The sequence below is a fragment of the Balaenoptera acutorostrata genome, chromosome 1, assembly GCF_949987535.1.
Source record: "Balaenoptera acutorostrata chromosome 1, mBalAcu1.1, whole genome shotgun sequence".
NCBI classification, from domain to species: Eukaryota; Metazoa; Chordata; class Mammalia; order Artiodactyla; family Balaenopteridae; genus Balaenoptera; species Balaenoptera acutorostrata.
This window is the reverse complement of record NC_080064.1, coordinates 96,740,986-96,759,209: the sequence shown is the minus strand read 5'-3', so window position 1 is coordinate 96,759,209 and position 18,224 is coordinate 96,740,986. Positions and strand designations below refer to the sequence as shown.

General features: G+C 61.2%; 1 protein-coding gene across 5 annotated transcripts in view; it reads right to left on the bottom strand.

Moving 5' to 3' along the window:
• The window catches only part of CELSR2 (cadherin EGF LAG seven-pass G-type receptor 2), a 25,014-nt gene extending 6,790 nt beyond the window's left edge, over positions 1-18,224 (bottom strand). For 4 of the 5 annotated variants that reach the window (XM_007169470.2, XM_007169471.2, XM_007169472.2 and 1 more), the window contains exons 1-19: positions 14,475-18,224; positions 9,420-10,067; positions 7,250-7,472; positions 6,720-6,835; positions 6,456-6,544; positions 5,939-6,096; positions 5,387-5,550; positions 5,097-5,222; positions 4,567-4,733; positions 4,013-4,300; positions 3,749-3,923; positions 3,369-3,510; positions 3,076-3,196; positions 2,465-2,648; positions 2,185-2,286; positions 1,350-1,444; positions 905-1,114; positions 243-426; positions 6-134 (exon numbers count right to left, since the gene is read on the bottom strand). In XM_007169470.2, the coding sequence (XP_007169532.2) occupies positions 6-134; positions 243-426; positions 905-1,114; positions 1,350-1,444; positions 2,185-2,286; positions 2,465-2,648; positions 3,076-3,196; positions 3,369-3,510; positions 3,749-3,923; positions 4,013-4,300; positions 4,567-4,733; positions 5,097-5,222; positions 5,387-5,550; positions 5,939-6,096; positions 6,456-6,544; positions 6,720-6,835; positions 7,250-7,472; positions 9,420-10,067; positions 14,475-17,769 (6,616 nt within the window). In that variant the 5' untranslated portion in view covers positions 17,770-18,224. The remainder of the gene's footprint in view (positions 1-5; positions 135-242; positions 427-904; positions 1,115-1,349; positions 1,445-2,184; positions 2,287-2,464; positions 2,649-3,075; positions 3,197-3,368; positions 3,511-3,748; positions 3,924-4,012; positions 4,301-4,566; positions 4,734-5,096; positions 5,223-5,386; positions 5,551-5,938; positions 6,097-6,455; positions 6,545-6,719; positions 6,836-7,249; positions 7,473-9,419; positions 10,068-14,474) is intronic. The other variant, XM_057550394.1, reaches the window with a different exon arrangement.

Genomic DNA, 18,224 nt, shown 5'->3' with positions numbered 1-18,224 from the left:
CTGACCTCTGAAGACGGACTCAGGCAGAATGACCGTTGTCTCAAGGTCCGGGGGCCGCTCCCCTCTCAGTGCCTCGTAGCGGGGCAGCTTGGCCCCAGCGAAGTTCCCCTTGTCCAGGCGAACTACAGAGATGACTAGGGAGAGGGCACAGGTCAGACCCCCGGTGAGGTGGGCAGGCCCCTGGCACGGCCGCCCTTACCAGAGACTCTCCCTGAGCCCTCCCACCCGGGCAGCAGCCTCACCGATGTTGGGCGTGACGATGGTGAAGGGGCTTAGGTAGGTGAGCCGCATGTTCTGGGCCAGGGCACTGGCGTAGGCCTCATAGTGCTGGAGCAGCCAGGCGGTACCACCCTCTGTCTGCTGGATCAGCTCCCAGTGCCGCTTGTTGGCTGCATCCAGGAGGGCGCTGCCTACCCGCAGCAGATTCTGGGGGAGGGCACGGTCACCGTGGGCTGTGCCTGCAGCCTCACTCCTCGTCCCCACCACCAGGCCCCAGCCTGTACCTAGACCAGCCCTGGCTCGCCCCCCCACCATGCCCTCCCTCTAATCCTTCCTCCTCAGTCTCTAAGAGTTTCCCACACAGATGTTATTAGATGCTGGTTCCTCCCTGTCCTGGCACGATGGGCAGGGCCTCTCCTCCGAGAAGCCCAATCAGACCAGGCCCCAGTATAAACATTATTTTCTACGGGCGCCTTGCTATGAAAAGGGTTAGGAAGAGGTGCTCTAAATTACCCATATGCTGGGCCATGGCTCAGGGGGTCTCATGGGGGCCTCATGCCGGCTGGGAGCTCCCCAAAGGCGGGGGTGGGGAGTGCCCCCCACTTTGCCCCCCGGGTGGCTAGGAGCAGGCTCACTCACTGTGACCTCCACCCACCCAGCCATTCCTGCCCCCTCCAAGCCCCACCTCGGTGAAGTGCACATCCTGTGTGGCGGACAGCCCGAAGCCTCGCTGGGTGCTCTCGTGGGCCAGTAGCCGAGTGGCCAGCTGGTAGGCCACCTTGACGTCACTGCCAAAGTAGCCAGCCGTGTGTTGGGTAGCATTACGCAGAAGCAGAGCCAGCCGCTGGGAGCGCCCCGAGTCCAGGCCTGACTCGTTTCGCTGCAGCCGCTCAGCCTGGGACCAAGATAGGCTGGGGGGTCAGCACAGGAGTGAGGTACCCAGAGAGTAGAACTGAAGTCTAGAGTAAAAGGACTCAGGAAAGGGGAGAAATGGCCTCCAGGCGGGGGCCCTGGGAGACAGGAGCTGGAATTCCAGAGTCCCCTTTCTCAAAGCTGGGGAGGCGGGCAGGTCATACTGGGCGAGGGCAGGGAGTGGGGGTAAGGAGATGGAGATGAGAAGTTCCACTTACAAAGCCCTTCAGCTCTGAGAAGGTGACTGATGTGCAGTTGAAGAGGTTTGGGGGGAGCCACCCTCTGTGCTCGTCACAGTGGCGCACAGCAGTCCCTGGGGGAAGGCAGCCAGGAGGGCAGGCCTCAGGGAGAGACACAGGAGGCTGCCGAGACCTGGCTGAGTTCTGCTGGGGGCCAGCCCCTCATGGACCAGAGACAGGCGACAACCAAACAAGGGCCCTGCCGTCCCGTACTGCAGGTGAAAACAGGGAGACGTGTGTGGAGAACACCAGATCCAAAACCTCTGTAGGATCAGCCCAAACAAGGGCTACAGGAGCACAGGGCACGTGGTCCCCTCGAGCCCCCAGACGTGGCTGTCCCTCTCCAGCCACCACCTTGAGCTCTCTGCTATTCATTCTCTACTTCTGAACTCTGCTCATCGTCAATCCAAGGACCGGCGCCAGCCCCCATCCTGCGGCTGGGTCCCCTGGGACAGCACCTCACCTCCCCTACTCCCCAGACCATCTTTCTAGTGGCATAACTCCAGTACTAGGTGGTGAGCTGAGGACGGGAACCCTGTGTGACTCATCTTTGAATCTCTAGCACCCAGCCCTGTGCCACGCACACTGCAGGTTTTTTAGCACTTTTGTTATGAGTCCAAGATATAGGCACCTTTCATTTAGGCAACCTTGGGAGCAGGGGAGCAGTGAGCCAAGGGAGCATGGGATATGGAGTCCCCAGGACCTGGAGGCTGGAAAGTGGGGTCCTATGATCAGTAGCCAGGGGCTCCCCACCCTCACCCCACTGATGAAAGGCCAAGTTCTCAGTCTCACATTCTGGGCCTCCAGCACCTACCAAAGGAGCCTTTGGGGCAGGGGGCAGCAGCAGGCAGCCCGAAGCGGGTACGGGGCCACCAGATCCCAGCCTCGATGGCCCGTGGGCAGCTGTCATAATTCACTGCAGGGAAGCACACACCGTCACTCAGGAGCAACTGTCCCCCTACAGCTCTGGCCAGGCTCCCCAGCCCTCCCTGTGCAACCTCAGGCCTGCAACCAGCCCCTGCTCCTGGCCTCCCTGGGATACGAGGGCCTGGCACACAGCAGGGAGGGCCACCCATCTACCGCAAGAGCCCTACCTTCACAGCCATTGGTGGTGACCTCAGCAAAAGGGTTGTCACAGCGATCACACTGGCGCCCAATGACACCTGGCTTGCATGGACACTGGCCATCCTCAGGGTCACAGACTCGGGACAGAGAGCCCGTGGGGTAGCAGTCACACAGCAGGCAGGCAGGGCTGCCAGGGGGCCGGTAGTGGTTCTCCTGGGAGGGAAGAGGGAGGATGGGGTCACTGGCTCAGGCTCTCTTCCCTGGATGCTCATGGATCCTTCACTGTGGCCCCTCTGGAGAGAAGCTCCCTGACCTCAGGTCCCCACCAAGAATGGTACATTCAAAATATGTAACAACTGGTAATGTTTTGGAGTTTAATCTATCAATGAGACACCAATCAGAACAGGCTGCAAACAACCAGTATAGCTGACCCAGAGCTCCCTGGTTAAGTATAGGTCCTGGACGCCCCACACCCCAGACACACGAGGACAAACAGCCCCTTGCCGGCCCTAGTGGAGCAAAGGCACATAGCCCTCAGCTCTCTGCGGGGAGGCTTCCTTCACTGCCCCCCGCAAGGGCCCAGGAAGTACAGAACAGAGGCCAAGGCAGCCGCTGTGGAGGCCTAGGCCGGGGCTGTCACCTTGCAGTGGCACTCGCCGCTTGTCTTGTTGCAGTCCGGATCGAAGCCTTTGCTGACGTCACAGTTGCACGGGCCACACGTGGGGTGTCCCCACCAGCCTCGGGGGCAAGGCTGGTCAATCCTGCGGAGAAGGACCAGGCAGGAATGGGCTCCCTCTGCCACCCGTCTGGCGTAGCCACGTGTGGCCCTTCTGAGCCTGGCTGCGGCTCAGCCAGGTTCCCAGTGCTCTGAGGGACACACCAGACACAGGCAGTGCCACTGGGACCTGCTGCTGCCTGCAATGGTCCACTTACCTGGTCTCACAGTATGGCCCAAGGTAATTTTGGGGACACTCGCAGATATAGCCATGGGGGTCACTGGGCTTTCGGGTACACACGGACTGATGCTCACATGGGTTCAGGTCACACACGTTAGTACAGTTGTCACCATAGTAACCTGGGACCAGAAGGACAGGAGAGGCTCAATCCCCACCTTCCCCTGGCACTTTCTTCAAACCTGCCTTCATCCATCTTCTATTCTGAGCAGCTATACCAGCTGGCGCTGGCTTTGTAGTGCAGGAGGAGAGGTTCAGAGAGGTGATGTGACTAGCCCCAGGTCACACGGCTGAGCCAGAGTGAACCGTCGCCGCCCCGCACTTGCTAACCTGCCCCATTTCCCTGGATCCCTGGCATACCTGGATCGCAGCTGCAGGAGTAGCTGTCCCAGTCGTCACTGCAATAGCTGTTGGCAGGACATGGGCTCGAGTCACAGGGGTCTGGCAGGCTACAGCCTGGCTCCACGTTGACGCTTTCCCCACGGCTGGGATGCAGACTGCTAACACCCTCGGGCGTCTCGCTTACCCGAACACCCTGGGAGGGACAAGGTAGCGTTGGCCCCTTGTGGAGCGGGCCTCCAGCCTCCAGCTATTGGAGACGAGAAGGCAGGGCAGGAGGCTTACCTGCAAACAGCCCCGGAAGCCGCGGGCCACACCACTGGCCGGCCCAGGCACTCCCCCGACGGTAATGTTGCTCAGGTGTAGCCCATGCAGCCGGGGGCCCAGATTGCCCTCTGCCCGCTGCTGCCCATAGTCGAAGGACAGGATGGCGTGGCCGGGGCCCCCACTGGCTCCCAGTGCCAGCTGTGCATGGTGCCAGTCGCCATCGTTGGCCCGGCCTGGCTCCAGCCGGAGAGACGAGGCCTGGAGCCCAGTGCCCTCCACGCTCAGCACCACGTGGCCCTCCTGAAGCTGGCACCAGAAGAAAAGAGGGTCAGCAGACTGCCTTAATCGGCTCTTCTTCCAGCCCACCGTCCTCCTTCCTGGACCACCAAACCCATCCTGCTGCCCAGCTGAGACCGGAGAGGAAAAGGTATTATTTCCCTTGGGCCCAAGAGATGGCAGCAGTGATCCACCAAACGAAACTAGCTGCCTTTTCTTTCCAGGGAAAGGCCCCGCCCAGCCATCTCTGACCAACCCTGGCCAGGGCCCGCTTGCCCCACCCCTCTCTGCATCACCTGCAGGGTGATGGTGCTGCGCCCCCTGGTGACAGCCTGCAGCAGGACGCCGTCGGCCTGGCGTGTGCGGAACATGAGGCTGAGGTGCCAGGGCTGAGAGATGGGCAGCGAGAGGCCATGCCAGGCCACCAGGCTGCTGCCCAGGAAGCGCTGCGGGTTGGCCATTTCTGGGGAGACAGATAAAGGCAGACTCTGAGAGGCGGAGCGCCCAAGTGCCCCAGGGGGTATGATGCTCAGCAGGGGCGGCTCCCAGGGAGGCAGGGCACTGTCCCTCCTAGTGCCCACTCTCCACGGCAGCCCCGCCCCCCAGACCATTCACCTGCCCTGGGCCCGCACCACACTGTGCCCAGGCCTGCCTCTGACTGGGCCCTTTGTCTCCCTTGCTACCCTCTCAGGGCTCTGCCCAGACACGCTTTTCTACCCACAGCCCAGCTCAGCTGGGCCCTGCCCAGTGCCTGTCCGGACCCTGCCAGCGTTCCCAGCGCTGCTGACAGCTCCCAGGCCCCGACCTCTGAGGGCTGCCCCCCTACCCTGGGCACAGCTCTTGCCCCCGAAGCCCAGAGGGCACTCGCAGCTGAAGGCATCCCACTGGTTCACACAGGTGCCCCCATTGTGGCAAGTGTTGCTGTCACACACGTTCTTCTTGGCAGGGCAGCCTAGAGTGGAGAGAAGGGCGCTCAGGTGGAGGCTCCCAACAGAAAACCTGTGGCAGTGGCTGGAAGGGGCTCCGAGACCCGCCACGTGCAGGGGTCCCCGCAGCAGGCACACCCCTCCTCTCTGCATAGGGCCCCTGGCCTCTCCCCTACGCCAGCTCCCATACCGGGCACGGTGCCATTGTTGGCAATGAAGTCGGCCATGTCGACGTGGCGGCTGTCCACCTGCAGGTTCCTCATGCAGCCCACGAAGTGCCGGGTTCGGACAGGGAAGCTCTCAGGCAGGTCAGGCACCCCGCCGAGCAGCAGGGGCCCTGTCAGGTCCAGAGACCTGGGGGAGCGAAAATGGCTGCAACATGAGGGAGAGTGGGGTGCTTCCGGCTCTTCTTTCTCCCTGAGCCCTGCCGCCAGGCCAGGAGCCCAAGGGGCCCTGCAGAGCAGCCAGGGGAAGGGGAGCCTCAACCCGGAGCTGCTCTCATCTGATACCCGCCCCTCCCCGGACCGCTGCACGAGGCCCGGCTCTAGTCCCCCAATCTTGCCCGCTGCCGCCTCCCACCCCAGCCCCCGCAGAGGGCTGAGCAGGGGCAGAGGGAAGCAAGGTGAGGGAAGACCCCCGTCTGAACTGGTCCCCATTTCAGGGCCCCCAAAGGCCCCCCTACAACCCTACCTCCCTGACTGGCCCACGCCTCACCGCAGCCCCAGCCCTCTCCCCTGCTTACTTCTTGCTGCCACCCTGGGTGCCCTGGGCAGCACAGGAGTAGTTGCCCAGCACAGCTCCGAAGCGCAGGGCCACCCCTGTGTCACAGCCATCCACGGTCACCACAGCCACCTTCTGCTCAGATGGGCCCTGCGGGAGCCCTGTCTGACCCAACAGCGGCTGTAGACACGGAAGGGCAGAGATGGGAAAGAGTGGGCAAGAGCCACTCAGGTCATGGGCCAGGCACTAACTCACCCCCTGTGTGTACACACACATGCACACTGATGTGTGCTCACATGACTTACGTGCTTTACCTTCCTCAATGTCTACTCAAGTTTCTGCCTAATAGAACAGGAAGCATCTACACCACCCAGCAGAATGGGAATGCCCAGCAAGGTGGCAAGTTCCACCCCTCCCTTCCCCCCTTTCATCCAGAAGTGCCATGACCAGCCCCTGGGGAGGCAGTGCCACCCAGGTCTGGGTGAGCACCTGAGCCAAGGACAGAACCCTCCAGCTCCTTGACCCCCTCCCACACCCACCTTATTGTAGTACTTCAGCTGCACTGTGTGCCACTGGCCGTCACTGACCCCTCCGGGCACGAACGGGGACACGGTGGTGGTCGACTCCCCTGGGGAAAGGACCCAGGTGAGCTGGGACACCAGATGAGGGCTGGGAATGGGGAGGGGATGCACATGGTTGGGCTGGGCCCAAATCTGGCTGGGAGAGTGTGTGACTTGGGGTCAAGGGCCGAGAGACGTGGGGCCTCTAGGAGATGGGCAAGGACATGGGGCAAGCGGGATCACCTGCAGAGAAGGTGAGCTGGACCTGCTCCTGGATCACCTCGAGGGCCACAAAGTCATGCTTCTCGTTGAAGCGTCCATTGTACAACAGCAGCCCATCACGCTCCTTGGTGGCAAACCTGAGTAGGAGTGGGCGATGGGGGCACGCAATGGGGCACCCACCTGGATGCCAGCACCCCAGCCACCTAACCAGCCCTGATCCTACTCAGGACTCTCCAGAGGGCTGACTCCTTGGCCGAGGCTATGGGCCATGTGGCTAGAGTGTGGAAGATGAGCCCAAACCAGGACCAGAAGCAAAACCCTGGCATCCTAGCTCCCACCCTTGAGGGTGGGGTGGGAGGAGCGTAGACGGCCCTGGTGGGTGAAGGAGGCCTGCTGGCCAACTGCACAGGCAATTCCAAGTGCAGACCTGGCTCTGCCAACAACCTCTTCTGGGCACTTTTGCTGCCTGACTTCCCACCTCGTCCGCAGAACAGGAGGCACCGGACTCCCCCCCCAACCCCGGCCCCTACCCCCAGCACCGAGGAACTCACGAGAGGGCCAGGGTGAAGTGGAAGCGCTGGCGCAGGCCCCGGAAGGTGATGAAGGAGCGGGCAGGGAAGCTGCGCGTGGTCACCTGGCAGAAGGGCTTCTCAAAGTCTCCGGATGGGCAGTCGCACTTGAAGCCGCCCACCAGCAGGTTGACACAGGTGCCCCCATTCTTGCAGACACCCGGGGTGCAACGGCCTGAGCGGGCACTCACCTCACAGTGCTCACCTGGGCAAGAGGTAAGGCAGGTGAGCACCAAGTCCCTGGGGAACTGGGACTCCTTTGCATCCAGTGATCCCTCCGTGGTCTCCTGTGACCCCCATAATACCCCCAAACTCTCCCAGGCATCCCCATTTCCTCTCATGGGCAAACTCAGCCATTCTGTGCTGTGCGTGGCGCACTGGGCTGTTCTCACCACAATCCCATATACGGCTGTCCTGCGAGTTCCTTGAGGCTCCCAGTCCCTTCCATACCCCTGTTTGGACCTCGAGAGCACAGGCCCACGAGGTCCCTGATTATAAGGGCCAGGTCCTAGCGGCCTTTGGTGTCATGGCTACCAAGCAAGCTTGGGGGTGTTCTGGCCCCTTCAGGGGTGAATGCACATGGAGGGAAGGGCCTGCAGGACAGCATGAGGGCTGGTGCCAACCCCTGCCTCCTCCCTCCCTCCCACTGGTGCTTTTGTCCCTGTCAGGCACCAAGATCAGTTTCCCTCCCTGGGGATAAGACCAGGCTTCCACTTGGATTTGTCGTAGTTATGGGATGGTGTGGGCAGGAAGCTGGGGACTTTCCAGAAATGGGGCAGGGAACTCCCACCCTGAGCCCTGGGGTCCAGACTGAGGACCTCTGTGCACTTGGGAGATGCTGAGAGAGTAGGCAACTGAGCCCTGGGAGCAGACCAGGATTCAATGGAGGAGATGAAAATTCCAATATCAGATGGAAAAATCCACCCTTTTCTCTCCCTCCCCATTCCCAGATTCTAGAGATAGGTTCTCAGCTCCAGTGCCTAGTGACAGGCTCTAGTTTCCATGGAAACTGTTGTTCGCCTACTCTAAGCACCCCCCTACCCCATCCTCCTGGACAAAGACTTCCCTCCCCTCCCCCAAGCCCACCCCTCTGCTCCCTACCCGCCCCTCCACCCACAGTAGCAGCTGAGAGGAGTCAAGTCTGGCAAGTTCTGGGCAGGAAGATGCAGCAGGGGTGGCAGTGGGGCTTGCCTACCACTGCTGGCAGAGCCAGTGGGCATAGCTCTGGAGGAGAGGGAGCAAGCCCTAAGGCATCTGGGAAGGAAGGGCCCATGGAGGAGAGAAGGGGATGTCCTGAGGAAAAACGGGAGCCTGCAGGGAGGGGCCAGGAGCACAAAGCAGAGGCAGTGAGCATCCCAGGGAGAGGCTTGGGACAGGATGTGTAAAGACCCCTGGAAACAGGCCAACAGGGAGCCCTCTTGGTCAGGACCCTGTTTTACACACCTGGGCAAGGGTGAGGCTATTCTGTTCAGGGTCACACACAGGTGCGATAATCTGAAAACCACTATCCCCACACCCAAACCCTCCAGTTTCCCCAGCTCTTCTGTGCCTTCCCCTCAATACCTAGGGAGAAAAGCACTTGCTGCAGCTCAGAAAGGTAACTCACTCAGCAGTGGGGAGAGATCAGGTACTAGGCCCAGCCTCATCCCTAATCCAGATGAGACCTGGAGCAAGTCACCTGATCTCAGCGTTCCCTTAAATCACAGCCAACACTTCCTACAGCCCAGCTCTTTACCCGTATTAAATCAGTCCTCACAACCACCTTATCATGTGAATAGATTCATCATCCACTTAAAAATACTAAGGCACAGAGAGGTTAAGTAACTTGCCCAAGGTCACCCAGCTAGTATTGTCAAAGCTGGGATACAAATGAAAGCAGCTTGGCTCTAGAGCTAGAGCTGACCTCAGTTACACCACCTGGGGGTGGGGGGTGGGGGGTGGGTAGGTGGCCGAGAAGAAGGGCTCCCCTCTCTGCCTTCCTCAACAGGTGGTTGTGAAAGAGCAAGTGGGACTTGTGAATGGCCAGTGTACCCTGTACCTTACTCTGGAAAAGAACGACGCCACCCCTGTCCTTAGCCTGATAGTGCTGGCACCGCGGCACTAGCCCCCCAGAGCCGCCCCCAGGGGTCCCCCTCCCTAGGTGAGGGCTCACCGGTGAAGCCATCGCGGCAGAGGCAGGTGTAGCCTCCCTCACGGCTGCGGCAGCGGCCGTGGGAGCCGCAGGGCCGCGAGTAGCAGAGGTCCACCTCCGTCTCGCAGTAGTCGCCCGTGAAGCCAGGCGGGCAGCGGCAGCGCAGCCCCCCGACTGGGTGAATGGGCCGGAAGAGCACAGAGGAGGAGGCGATGAAGGGCGCGGAGGAGTCGAAGCGCAGCACCGACACGCAGCGCATGTAGTTCTCGCAGGGCTCGCGCAGACAGATGTTGTCGTCGAAGGGCAGCACGCGCTGCGCCGAGATGGCCGTGAGCAGACTGCGGTTGAGGTACAGGCGCTCCTGCAGGTCCTCAGAAGGCAGGAAGGGAGGCCCGCCGCCAGGTCCTGGCGGCTGGCCCACCGACAGGCTCACATTGAGGATGTGGCCGCCCGGGGCGTCGGTGTCCCGCTGCACGTTGAAGACCACCACGTGGTCTGGAGGTGTGGCCAGCGTGGCGGCCACGGCCTGGATGAAGAGACCCAGTAGGGGCGACAGGAAGCGCTCGGGCGACATGTCCTCCAGGCGCAGCGTGATGCTGTGCGTGAGCATCTCGTCGGTGATGATGGTGACGCGCAGTGCGCACTGAGCGGTCACACTGTGCACACCGTCTGCGGAGAGGTGAGACGGTCAGCACCTGGGGAGGGCAGGGTTGCCAAGCCATAGACCTGGCCCCGGGCAGGAGCAGCCGGAGGAGGGAGTGAGTGCAGGCTGAAATCCCACCTGCACACTCCTGCATTGCCCAGTTGCCAAGAAAGGGTCCTCTTTTCTAATTGGCATAAAGGTGCCCTAGGAGGTATGTGTACCTCACCTGAAGGAGAGTCACTCTGTGATGGCTCAGCCCTCATGGGCACTTAAGGGGATTGATTTTCAGAACTTCTCATTGCATACTTCCCAGAAACCCTCTGTTGTGAAGCACGGGCACATCTTTTAATATTTGTGCACCTTTCGCTGCCCAAGCCACAGGTCCTGCTCCCTTATACCAGACCAGGTGCCTTCCTGCACAAGAATCTTATTTCGCCTTTTTCTTATCTTCCTGCAGGGCCCAGAGCACCATGAGAGACCCACAGATATAATCCTTCTGCCCCCTCAGCCTCTATTTCTCAACACTACCATAACTCTGACCCTGGCCATGTTCCCCCTCCCCCACTGCAGTAGAGAATGGAGGGTGAACTGGGTCAGTGGGCCACCCAGTTCCCCTCCCACTGAGCCCCTTGGCTGCTTGGGCTCAGGCCCGCTATCCCCATGGCAACACCCCACACAAAGCATTCTTCCCGCCCAACTCTCTGGGCTGCAGAGGGTAGCCTGTGGGGCCCCACCCCAGGAAATCCAGCTGAGCCACCTTACGGGTGGTAGCACCGCCCACTGGCCTGATGCTGTGGCGTTCTGGGGGTCAGAGATGGAAGGGCCTGGGCGGCTCTCCACCCTGAGCCCCAGACAGAGCCCCACTGGGCTGACCTCTCCTCCAGCCCTAGGGCCTCTGGCTACTCATCGCCCACTTGGCTAACCGCATTACAGCGAGTGCCTGCCACACCCCCAGGCCACACACTCACTTATAAACAGCTAAGTACTAACACTCTGGCATCTCACTCCACCCACACACCCTAAGCCCCGAAATACCCTACACACCTGAATGCACAAATACATGGCAATGGATTTTATTTAGCTCAAAATGAAAGGTGGAGGCCAAGGGGAGTGGGAAATGGCTTGGCAGGGCTATAAGGGATATTCATATTTTTTATTTACTACAATGTCCTACACATAGTAGGTGTTCAGTAAGATGTTCATGAGAATTTATTTGGTCTCCATAATGAAGAAATGGTCTTTGAAACACAGCAGGAGGGGCCCAGGTAGCTATTAAAAAGGACACCCTAGCAGGAATGGGACAGGAGTTGGTGTTTCTGGGGTGGGGTGGGAGTAGGAAAGGGATCTGGGAACAGATCCTGCTTCTGTGTCACAGCGACTTGAGGTGGCTTACTGCACTGGCGGCTGGGAAGGCTAAAGCCAGACACCCATCTCAGCCATGTCCTCGGCCCACTGCCCACCTGCCCTCCAGCCTCATTGCTTGAGAATGCAAGGCCCGCCTGCTCTCACCAGCAAGCCTGTTCGTCATCACTCACTTTTGCTCCTCCTTCTCTTGAGTTGCTGCTACTGAACAAGCTGTTCCTTCCTACCTGGCCTATCCAGACACCAGCCCACGGCCCTCCTGGTTTTCTAACCCACTCTAAACTCACCTTTTCCAGGAAGCCTGCCCAGATTTATGACCTCAGGCTCTACTTTTCTCCCTCTTTCAGACCCCCCTGCACTTAGTTATGGAGCTGGCACAGGGCTCTTGTGTACCTGGTGCCCAGTAATTCCTTGGCGGGATAGTCCCTCCAGGCAGAATGCAGCCCAAGAGTCCACACAGAGTACTTCTAACTAATCAGGAAGGGGAGGGGGCAGTCAAGAGAAACCTCACCACCACTCAGCCCTGGGAACAAGCACTCCTCCCTATGTCTCCCCTCCGTCATCCCAGGCCCCGCCTGTGCCCCTTGCCCAGTGTGTCTCTGTTGCTTCCCATCTGGTCCACCATCTGTGGCCACCTGCCCCCTCTGCTATTGTCCCGCATCCCAGCAGTCAACCTACGGCTCTCTGCTTCTTCTTTGTTCCTCTCTCCTGCCTTGACCTGGGTCACCCCTCAGGTGCCAAAGGCAACGGTGGAAACAGGGGTGGGGGGGGGCATTACCTGAGCCATCCTCCTGGGAAGAAAAGGGTTGGGATGGGCCCTGACTCCAGGAAACCCCATCTGTGTCTAGAACCCAACCTGCCACACCTGGAAAAGTGCCAAGTCCCAGACTGTGGCAGAATCAGACTCCAAGCCCCTCTTCCCCTGGCAGATGTACCAGTGGGAGTTGTAGGCCTGGAGGGGGTCTGCCACTCTGGGGAATGACCAGGCCATGGACAGGAGCTCCTGTGTGTCCTAGCAGGGTAAGGAAGAGGCAAGGAGAATTCAGGCTTCAGGGGAGCCATCCGGCCCAAGCTGGGGCAGCTGCAGCCACAGGGAACAAGAGAGGGGGAAAACAGAGAGGCATAAACACAGAGACCAAACAGGGGAAGACAAAGGCCCAGGAAAAGAGCCAGCAGTGGAGAAAGTGGGAAAGCAGGAGCGAGTCACACAGGAGATGGGGAGAGGGCAATGGAGGGGGCAGTGCAGAAGGGCCCCCAGGGGCAGAAGCGGGAAAGAAAGAAGAGACAAAGAACAAGAGAAGGAACACAAAGGGGCAGTAGGAGTCAATCCCCCTCACCCCAGCCTGCCTGAACTTTGGGGTTGCCGTGGTGACTGCCTCCAAGGGTCAGGGCTGAGGGGAGAGGGTGGGGCTAGGGCTGGAGGGTCAGCTGAGGCCTCCCCCTCTATTCTAGGGGAGCCGAGGTCTGGGGCTCTGCTCTAGTAGGAGCACGAAGGCTGGGTGGGGCCTCTGCCCATCCCTCCATCACCTAGGGCGGACTGGGAATGGACAGGAGGGAGAGGCCCTTCCTCTCCACTCCTTCCCCCTGCCTCCCAGCACAGAGAAGGACGAGACAGGGGAGCTCCAGCTCCCACTTACTCCTCCTGGAGAGAAACTGAGGCTTCAAGATGCACAGAGGCTTGTCCGTGACCTCTGAAAGCTCATGTGCCCTGGCTCCGGTGGCCACCTGAGGAGTGGGGAGGGGAGTCATGCGTCCCCGGAAGGACCATGAGTGGAGGGGAGGTGCTGAAGCCACACCCTGTGTCTTGCACGCCTCTCACTCCCATCCTGGCCCAGACTCCCCAGGGTGGAAGTGAGGCCCGGCAGGCTCTTCTCTTTCTCCCCTCCCTGATGTGTCTGGAGTGAGGGTACCCTGACCCACCCATCCCCAGGGCACAGCAAACAGTGAGCCCTCATGAGGGTCCCAGTTGTTCCCAGGCTTGGGGAAGGGGTTCAGCAACCTGGGGCTGGCCCCCTCCTTGCTGCTGCTGCTGCCCACTCCCTGTAGCTGACAGAAGAGACAGGATGTCATCCCCACCCCAACACTCCTCCCCCAGCCCTTCTGTCCAGGGAGTCTGCAGGCTGAGCGCTTGGCCAAGCAGCTGGAATGCCCGGCCTAGGTCCGGGCCAGGCTCCCATGCCCCAGGATTCTGTTCTCTCGCCACTGGATCAGGGGGCTCTGCCCTCAGAGGCCGCCAGTCCCCTGGCTCATTGCGGTCCCCACACCCCATCCCCTGAGCCCAGGTTCTCACGGCCCGCAGGGAAGGCCTGGCGTCTAACAACAGCCAGCCCGTGGGGCAGCAAGGGGGCCCGGAAGGCTGCAGCCTGCCCCGGGCTTGCAGCCCCTCCCCCAAGCCGGACCCCGAACCACAACCTCTGACAGTGGGGTCTGTTTGGAGAGAGACAATGAGCTGTGGCCTCACTTCCTGTGGGAGCTCTGAAGGGGGAGCCGGGCCGGGCTCTGTCTGCCTGGAGGGAAAAGAATGTCCTAGACAAAGTCCCCCTCAGCCGGTCTGCGGCTCAGCCGGGAGCCAGAAGGGGCCCGACTGCAGGGTCCTGACCCCGAAGTGGCAACCCTGTGCCCCACGGCCTCAGCTCTGTCAGAGGCTGTATGAGATCACAGGGGGACCCCGGTGGGCGGGCGTGAAGGGGCGCTGAGCAGCCGGCTCGCCTCTCCTGGCCACGGTCCTCTCCATCCCTCCCCCAGCTCTCCGGGACCCCAGTCCTCCACGCGCCTTTTTTCACAATTCTTGGCAGCCATCACCAGGGCAGCCTCATAACACTTCCCCCACCACATCACAGGCTGGTAGTCAGGGGGCGGCCCACCGAAGCAGCCCAGCCCAGCCTGGGGCAGCGGGCAGGGCCAGCACAGCTGCCAGGATTTCTAGGGCTCCTTCCCAAGCTGCTTCTCACCCCTCAACCGCCGGGCCAGTACCGGGGACAGAGGCGGGTCAGCGGTTCCTCCTTGAATGGCTCTGCAGGCCCTCCCCCACGGGCCACCCCCATCCCCACGTCGCCTGGGTCCCTCCTTACCTGACACCAGCACGCTCATGATGGCCTCCAGAGGTCGGTTGTTATCCAGCGCCCGACTCAGCCTCAGCTCGCCCGTGGACGCGTTGAGCAAGACCAGGCTGAGTTCGTTTCCCCGCTCGAAGCTGTAAGTCAGGCTGTCGGAGATGTCAGGGTCGTGGGCAGGCACCCGGCCGATGGCACCCCCCGGGAAGCTGCTCGAGCGGTTGGTGACATAGTTGTTGAAAAGGATCTCAAAGTTGCCCAGCACCGGTGGGTTGTCATTGCGGTCAAGCAGGCGGACGTGCACTGTAGCCCGGCTCACCAGGGGAGCCGATGTGGCCTGGATGACCAGGATGTATTCAGGCCGGTCCTCGTAGTCCAAGTCCACCAGAGCGGTCAGCTCCCCAGAGAAGATGTCCAGCTGGAAGACCTCAGGGATGTTGCCCTCCACGATCTGGTACATGATCTGGGCGTTAGTGCCTTCGTCAGGGTCCGTGGCTGTGACCCGGGCCACAGCCAGCCCAATGGGGCTGTTCTCTTCCACAAACACATCAAACTCATCCTGCTGAAAAACAGGTGGATTGTCGTTCACATCCAACACAGTGACCGTCACGTCCATGGGCGTGCGAGCTGGAGGCATCCCCTTGTCCACTGCATATGCCCGCAAGATGTACTGGGCCACATTTTCACGATCCAGCCTCCGCAGTGTTCGCACAATGCCTGACGTGGACTCTACAATAAAGTCACCATCTCCATCATCGCCTCCTTGGAAGGTGTAGAAGACCCTGCCGTTAAGGCCAGAATCACGGTCAGTGGCTGAGATCTGCAGGACACTGGTGAAGGGGGGCACATCCTCATAGACACTGCCCTGGTAGGAGTCCCGCAGAAACTGAGGGGCGTTGTCATTCACATCATTCACCAGGATCTCCAGGTAGGTGGTGTCAGACTTCTGGGGAATGCCATTGTCCCGGGCAGTGATAGCCAGGGTGTAGGACACCTGGTCCTCGTAATCCAGCTCGGCCTGGGTGGTGACAGCACCTGTGTCTGCATCGATGCGGAACTGGGGGATGCTGTCCTCCATAAAGTAGGTGATGCGGGCATTCTCACCTGTGTCCTCATCTGTGGCACTGATCAGCACCACCGTGGTGCCTGCTGGCCGGTCCTCGTTAATATTCACCGTGTAGTGAGAGCTCTGAAATACGGGACGATGGGTGTTAGCGTCGGTGACATTCACCACCACTTGTGCCGTGTCCTGTCGTGTGCCATCGGAGGCAGTAACAGCCAGCACGTACTGCCGCTCCAGTTTGTAGTCCAGCGGCAGGGCGAGGGACACCAGCCCCCCCCCACTCTGGCTGGTGATGGAGAAGCGGTTTCGGGTGTTGCCGCTGGTGATCTGGTAGGTGATGACACTGTGGGCATCACGGTCCACGGCCGACACCGTCACCACGCTGGTGCCCACGGCCGCATCCTCGTTGAGCCGCACCGTGTACTCTGGTTGGGTAAAGGTCGGGTTATTGTCATTGACATCCAGGATGGTCACGCTGACACTGGCCGAGGCAGTGAGTGCTGGGGTGCCATGGTCGCGGGCTTCTACTCCAAAGCTGTAGAAATCAACCTCTTCCCGGTCCAGCTCAGCAGCCACGGAGATCCAGCCTGTGCCATTGTTGATGGTGAAGGGGAAGTCATGCCCGACCCCCGCAAGGCGGTATTCCAGGCGGGCATTGTCACCAGCATCAGCATCGATGGCCTGGACATGGAGAACCAGGTAGCCTAAGGGGACACTCTCCAGGACAGTAGCCTGGAAGGGGGTGCTGACGAAGATGGGAGCATTGTCATTGATATCCAGGACCTGCACTGTCACCAAGCCGGAGACGTTGGAGAGGGGGGGGCGGCCGCCATCCTGTGCCCGAACCCGTAGGGTGTATTCCTTGGTCGTCTCATAGTCAAGAGGGCTCACCACGTCCAGAGCCCCAGTCTGGGCATCTAAGTAAAACTGTCCCCGAGCGTTGCCACTCATGATGCTGTAATGCACCAGGGCATTGCTGCCCTTGTCTCTATCTGAGGCTGTGACCCGGAGTACCGGAGCTCCTGGGGTCACATCCTCCCGCACCTGGACCACATAGCGTTTCTCGCTGAACTGGGGGGCATTGTCATTATCATCCTCCACAGACAGGAAAACAGCAGCTGTGGCACTCCGTGGACCGGGGTCCCGACCCTGATCACTTGCTTCCACTGTCAACTGGTAGGATTCCACCTCTTCCCGATCCACAGGGCCACGGGTTCGGATTACCCCAGAGCGAGGGTCAATCTCAAAGACTTCAGAGGGGCTGCCCCCAGGCCCCTCCAGCAGGCGGTACAGAATATTGGCATTGGGAGGGGCGTCACCATCTGTGGCTCTGACGGTGAGCACCTCATAGCCAACCTCCAGGTTCTCCCTGAGGCTCTCCTTGTACTCCTGCTGCTCAAAAACAGGGTCGTGATCATTGGTATCAGTCACCAAGATGGTGAGCGTGGCCAGGGCACTGCGTCGGGGCATGCCGTGATCCTGCGCTGTGACCCTGAAGACATGGGTGCTCTTGGTCTCACGATCCAGCTCCTCAGCTGTGGTTACTGCACCAGTGATTGGGTCCAGGGAGAAGAAATGGTTGGAGCGGCTATCAAAGAGGGCATCCATAGTGTACTCAAGCCGACCTGCCTCACCCTCATCTGGGTCGATGGCCCGCAGAGATGCCACAGGGGTACCTGCTGGCTGGTTCTCGGGCACTGTGGCCTGGTAGCTGGGGGGCTGAAACTGGGGGGCTGTATTCACATTCCTCTTCCGACGTCCACCCATGGACGCTTCTGCTGAGCTTTCCCCTGCCCTGAACCCTGGGGTCTGCACCAGCTTACAGGACTGGCATCTCAGCCGTGGGGCCTTTAAGCACAGGTGCTCATGGGGCAGGGCAAGCTTGCCCTGTGGGGAAAGGTGGCCTCCAATGCCCAGAAGACGACAGCTCCAGGGGCAGCCTTCGGGCGCTGGCGGCAAGGGGATCTGGGCCCCGGATTCTGGACACCAGACCCTCAGACCATCGTGGTGGGGCACCAGATGGCCAGTCAGTTCCATCCCTGCATCCCTGCAGCGGCTGGTGTAGAGCCAGAGGTTCGAGGATGAGGCTGGACAGAGCCAGCCCACGGGAGCGCAGGCCCCCGAGGAACCGCGTCCCCCAGGCCCCAGGGAACGACAGGGCCCCACTTGGTCTCCCAGTAGTGGCGGCAGCAGCAGCAGTAGCAGCGGCAGCGGTGTTGGAAGTGGGGCGCGGGCCGCCGGGCTCCGCATCTCTCCCTCTTCCCGGCCGGCCGGGTCAACGGCGGCGGCGGCTCCTCCTCCCGCTCCTGCCCGCCCCGCCGCGCCTCATGCCCAGGCCAGGGCGCCAGTCCCCGGGGGCCTGCTCCTTGATGCCTCACCGGAGCCCCGGCTCCCACCGTTCCCTGAGCCGGGCCCGCGCCCCGGTCACACCGACCACCACGGGCTGGCGCCGCGCCTCCACTGGCACACCCGGCTCTCGCCACCTGCGCCCGCGGACCCCGCGCGCCCTTGGCCCTGCCGGCCCCCAGATCCTCGGAGTGTTCCTCGCTCCCGCGGGATAGCCCACCTGCTCCCGCGGAGCTGCGCACCCGGACGCCGGCCCGGCCCCGGCCGCCCCCGACGGCCCCGCGCCGCCCGCTCGTGTCCCGCGTCCCCGCCGCTGCTGCTGCTGCTGTCGCCGCGGCCCCGGGCCCAGCCCCACGCTC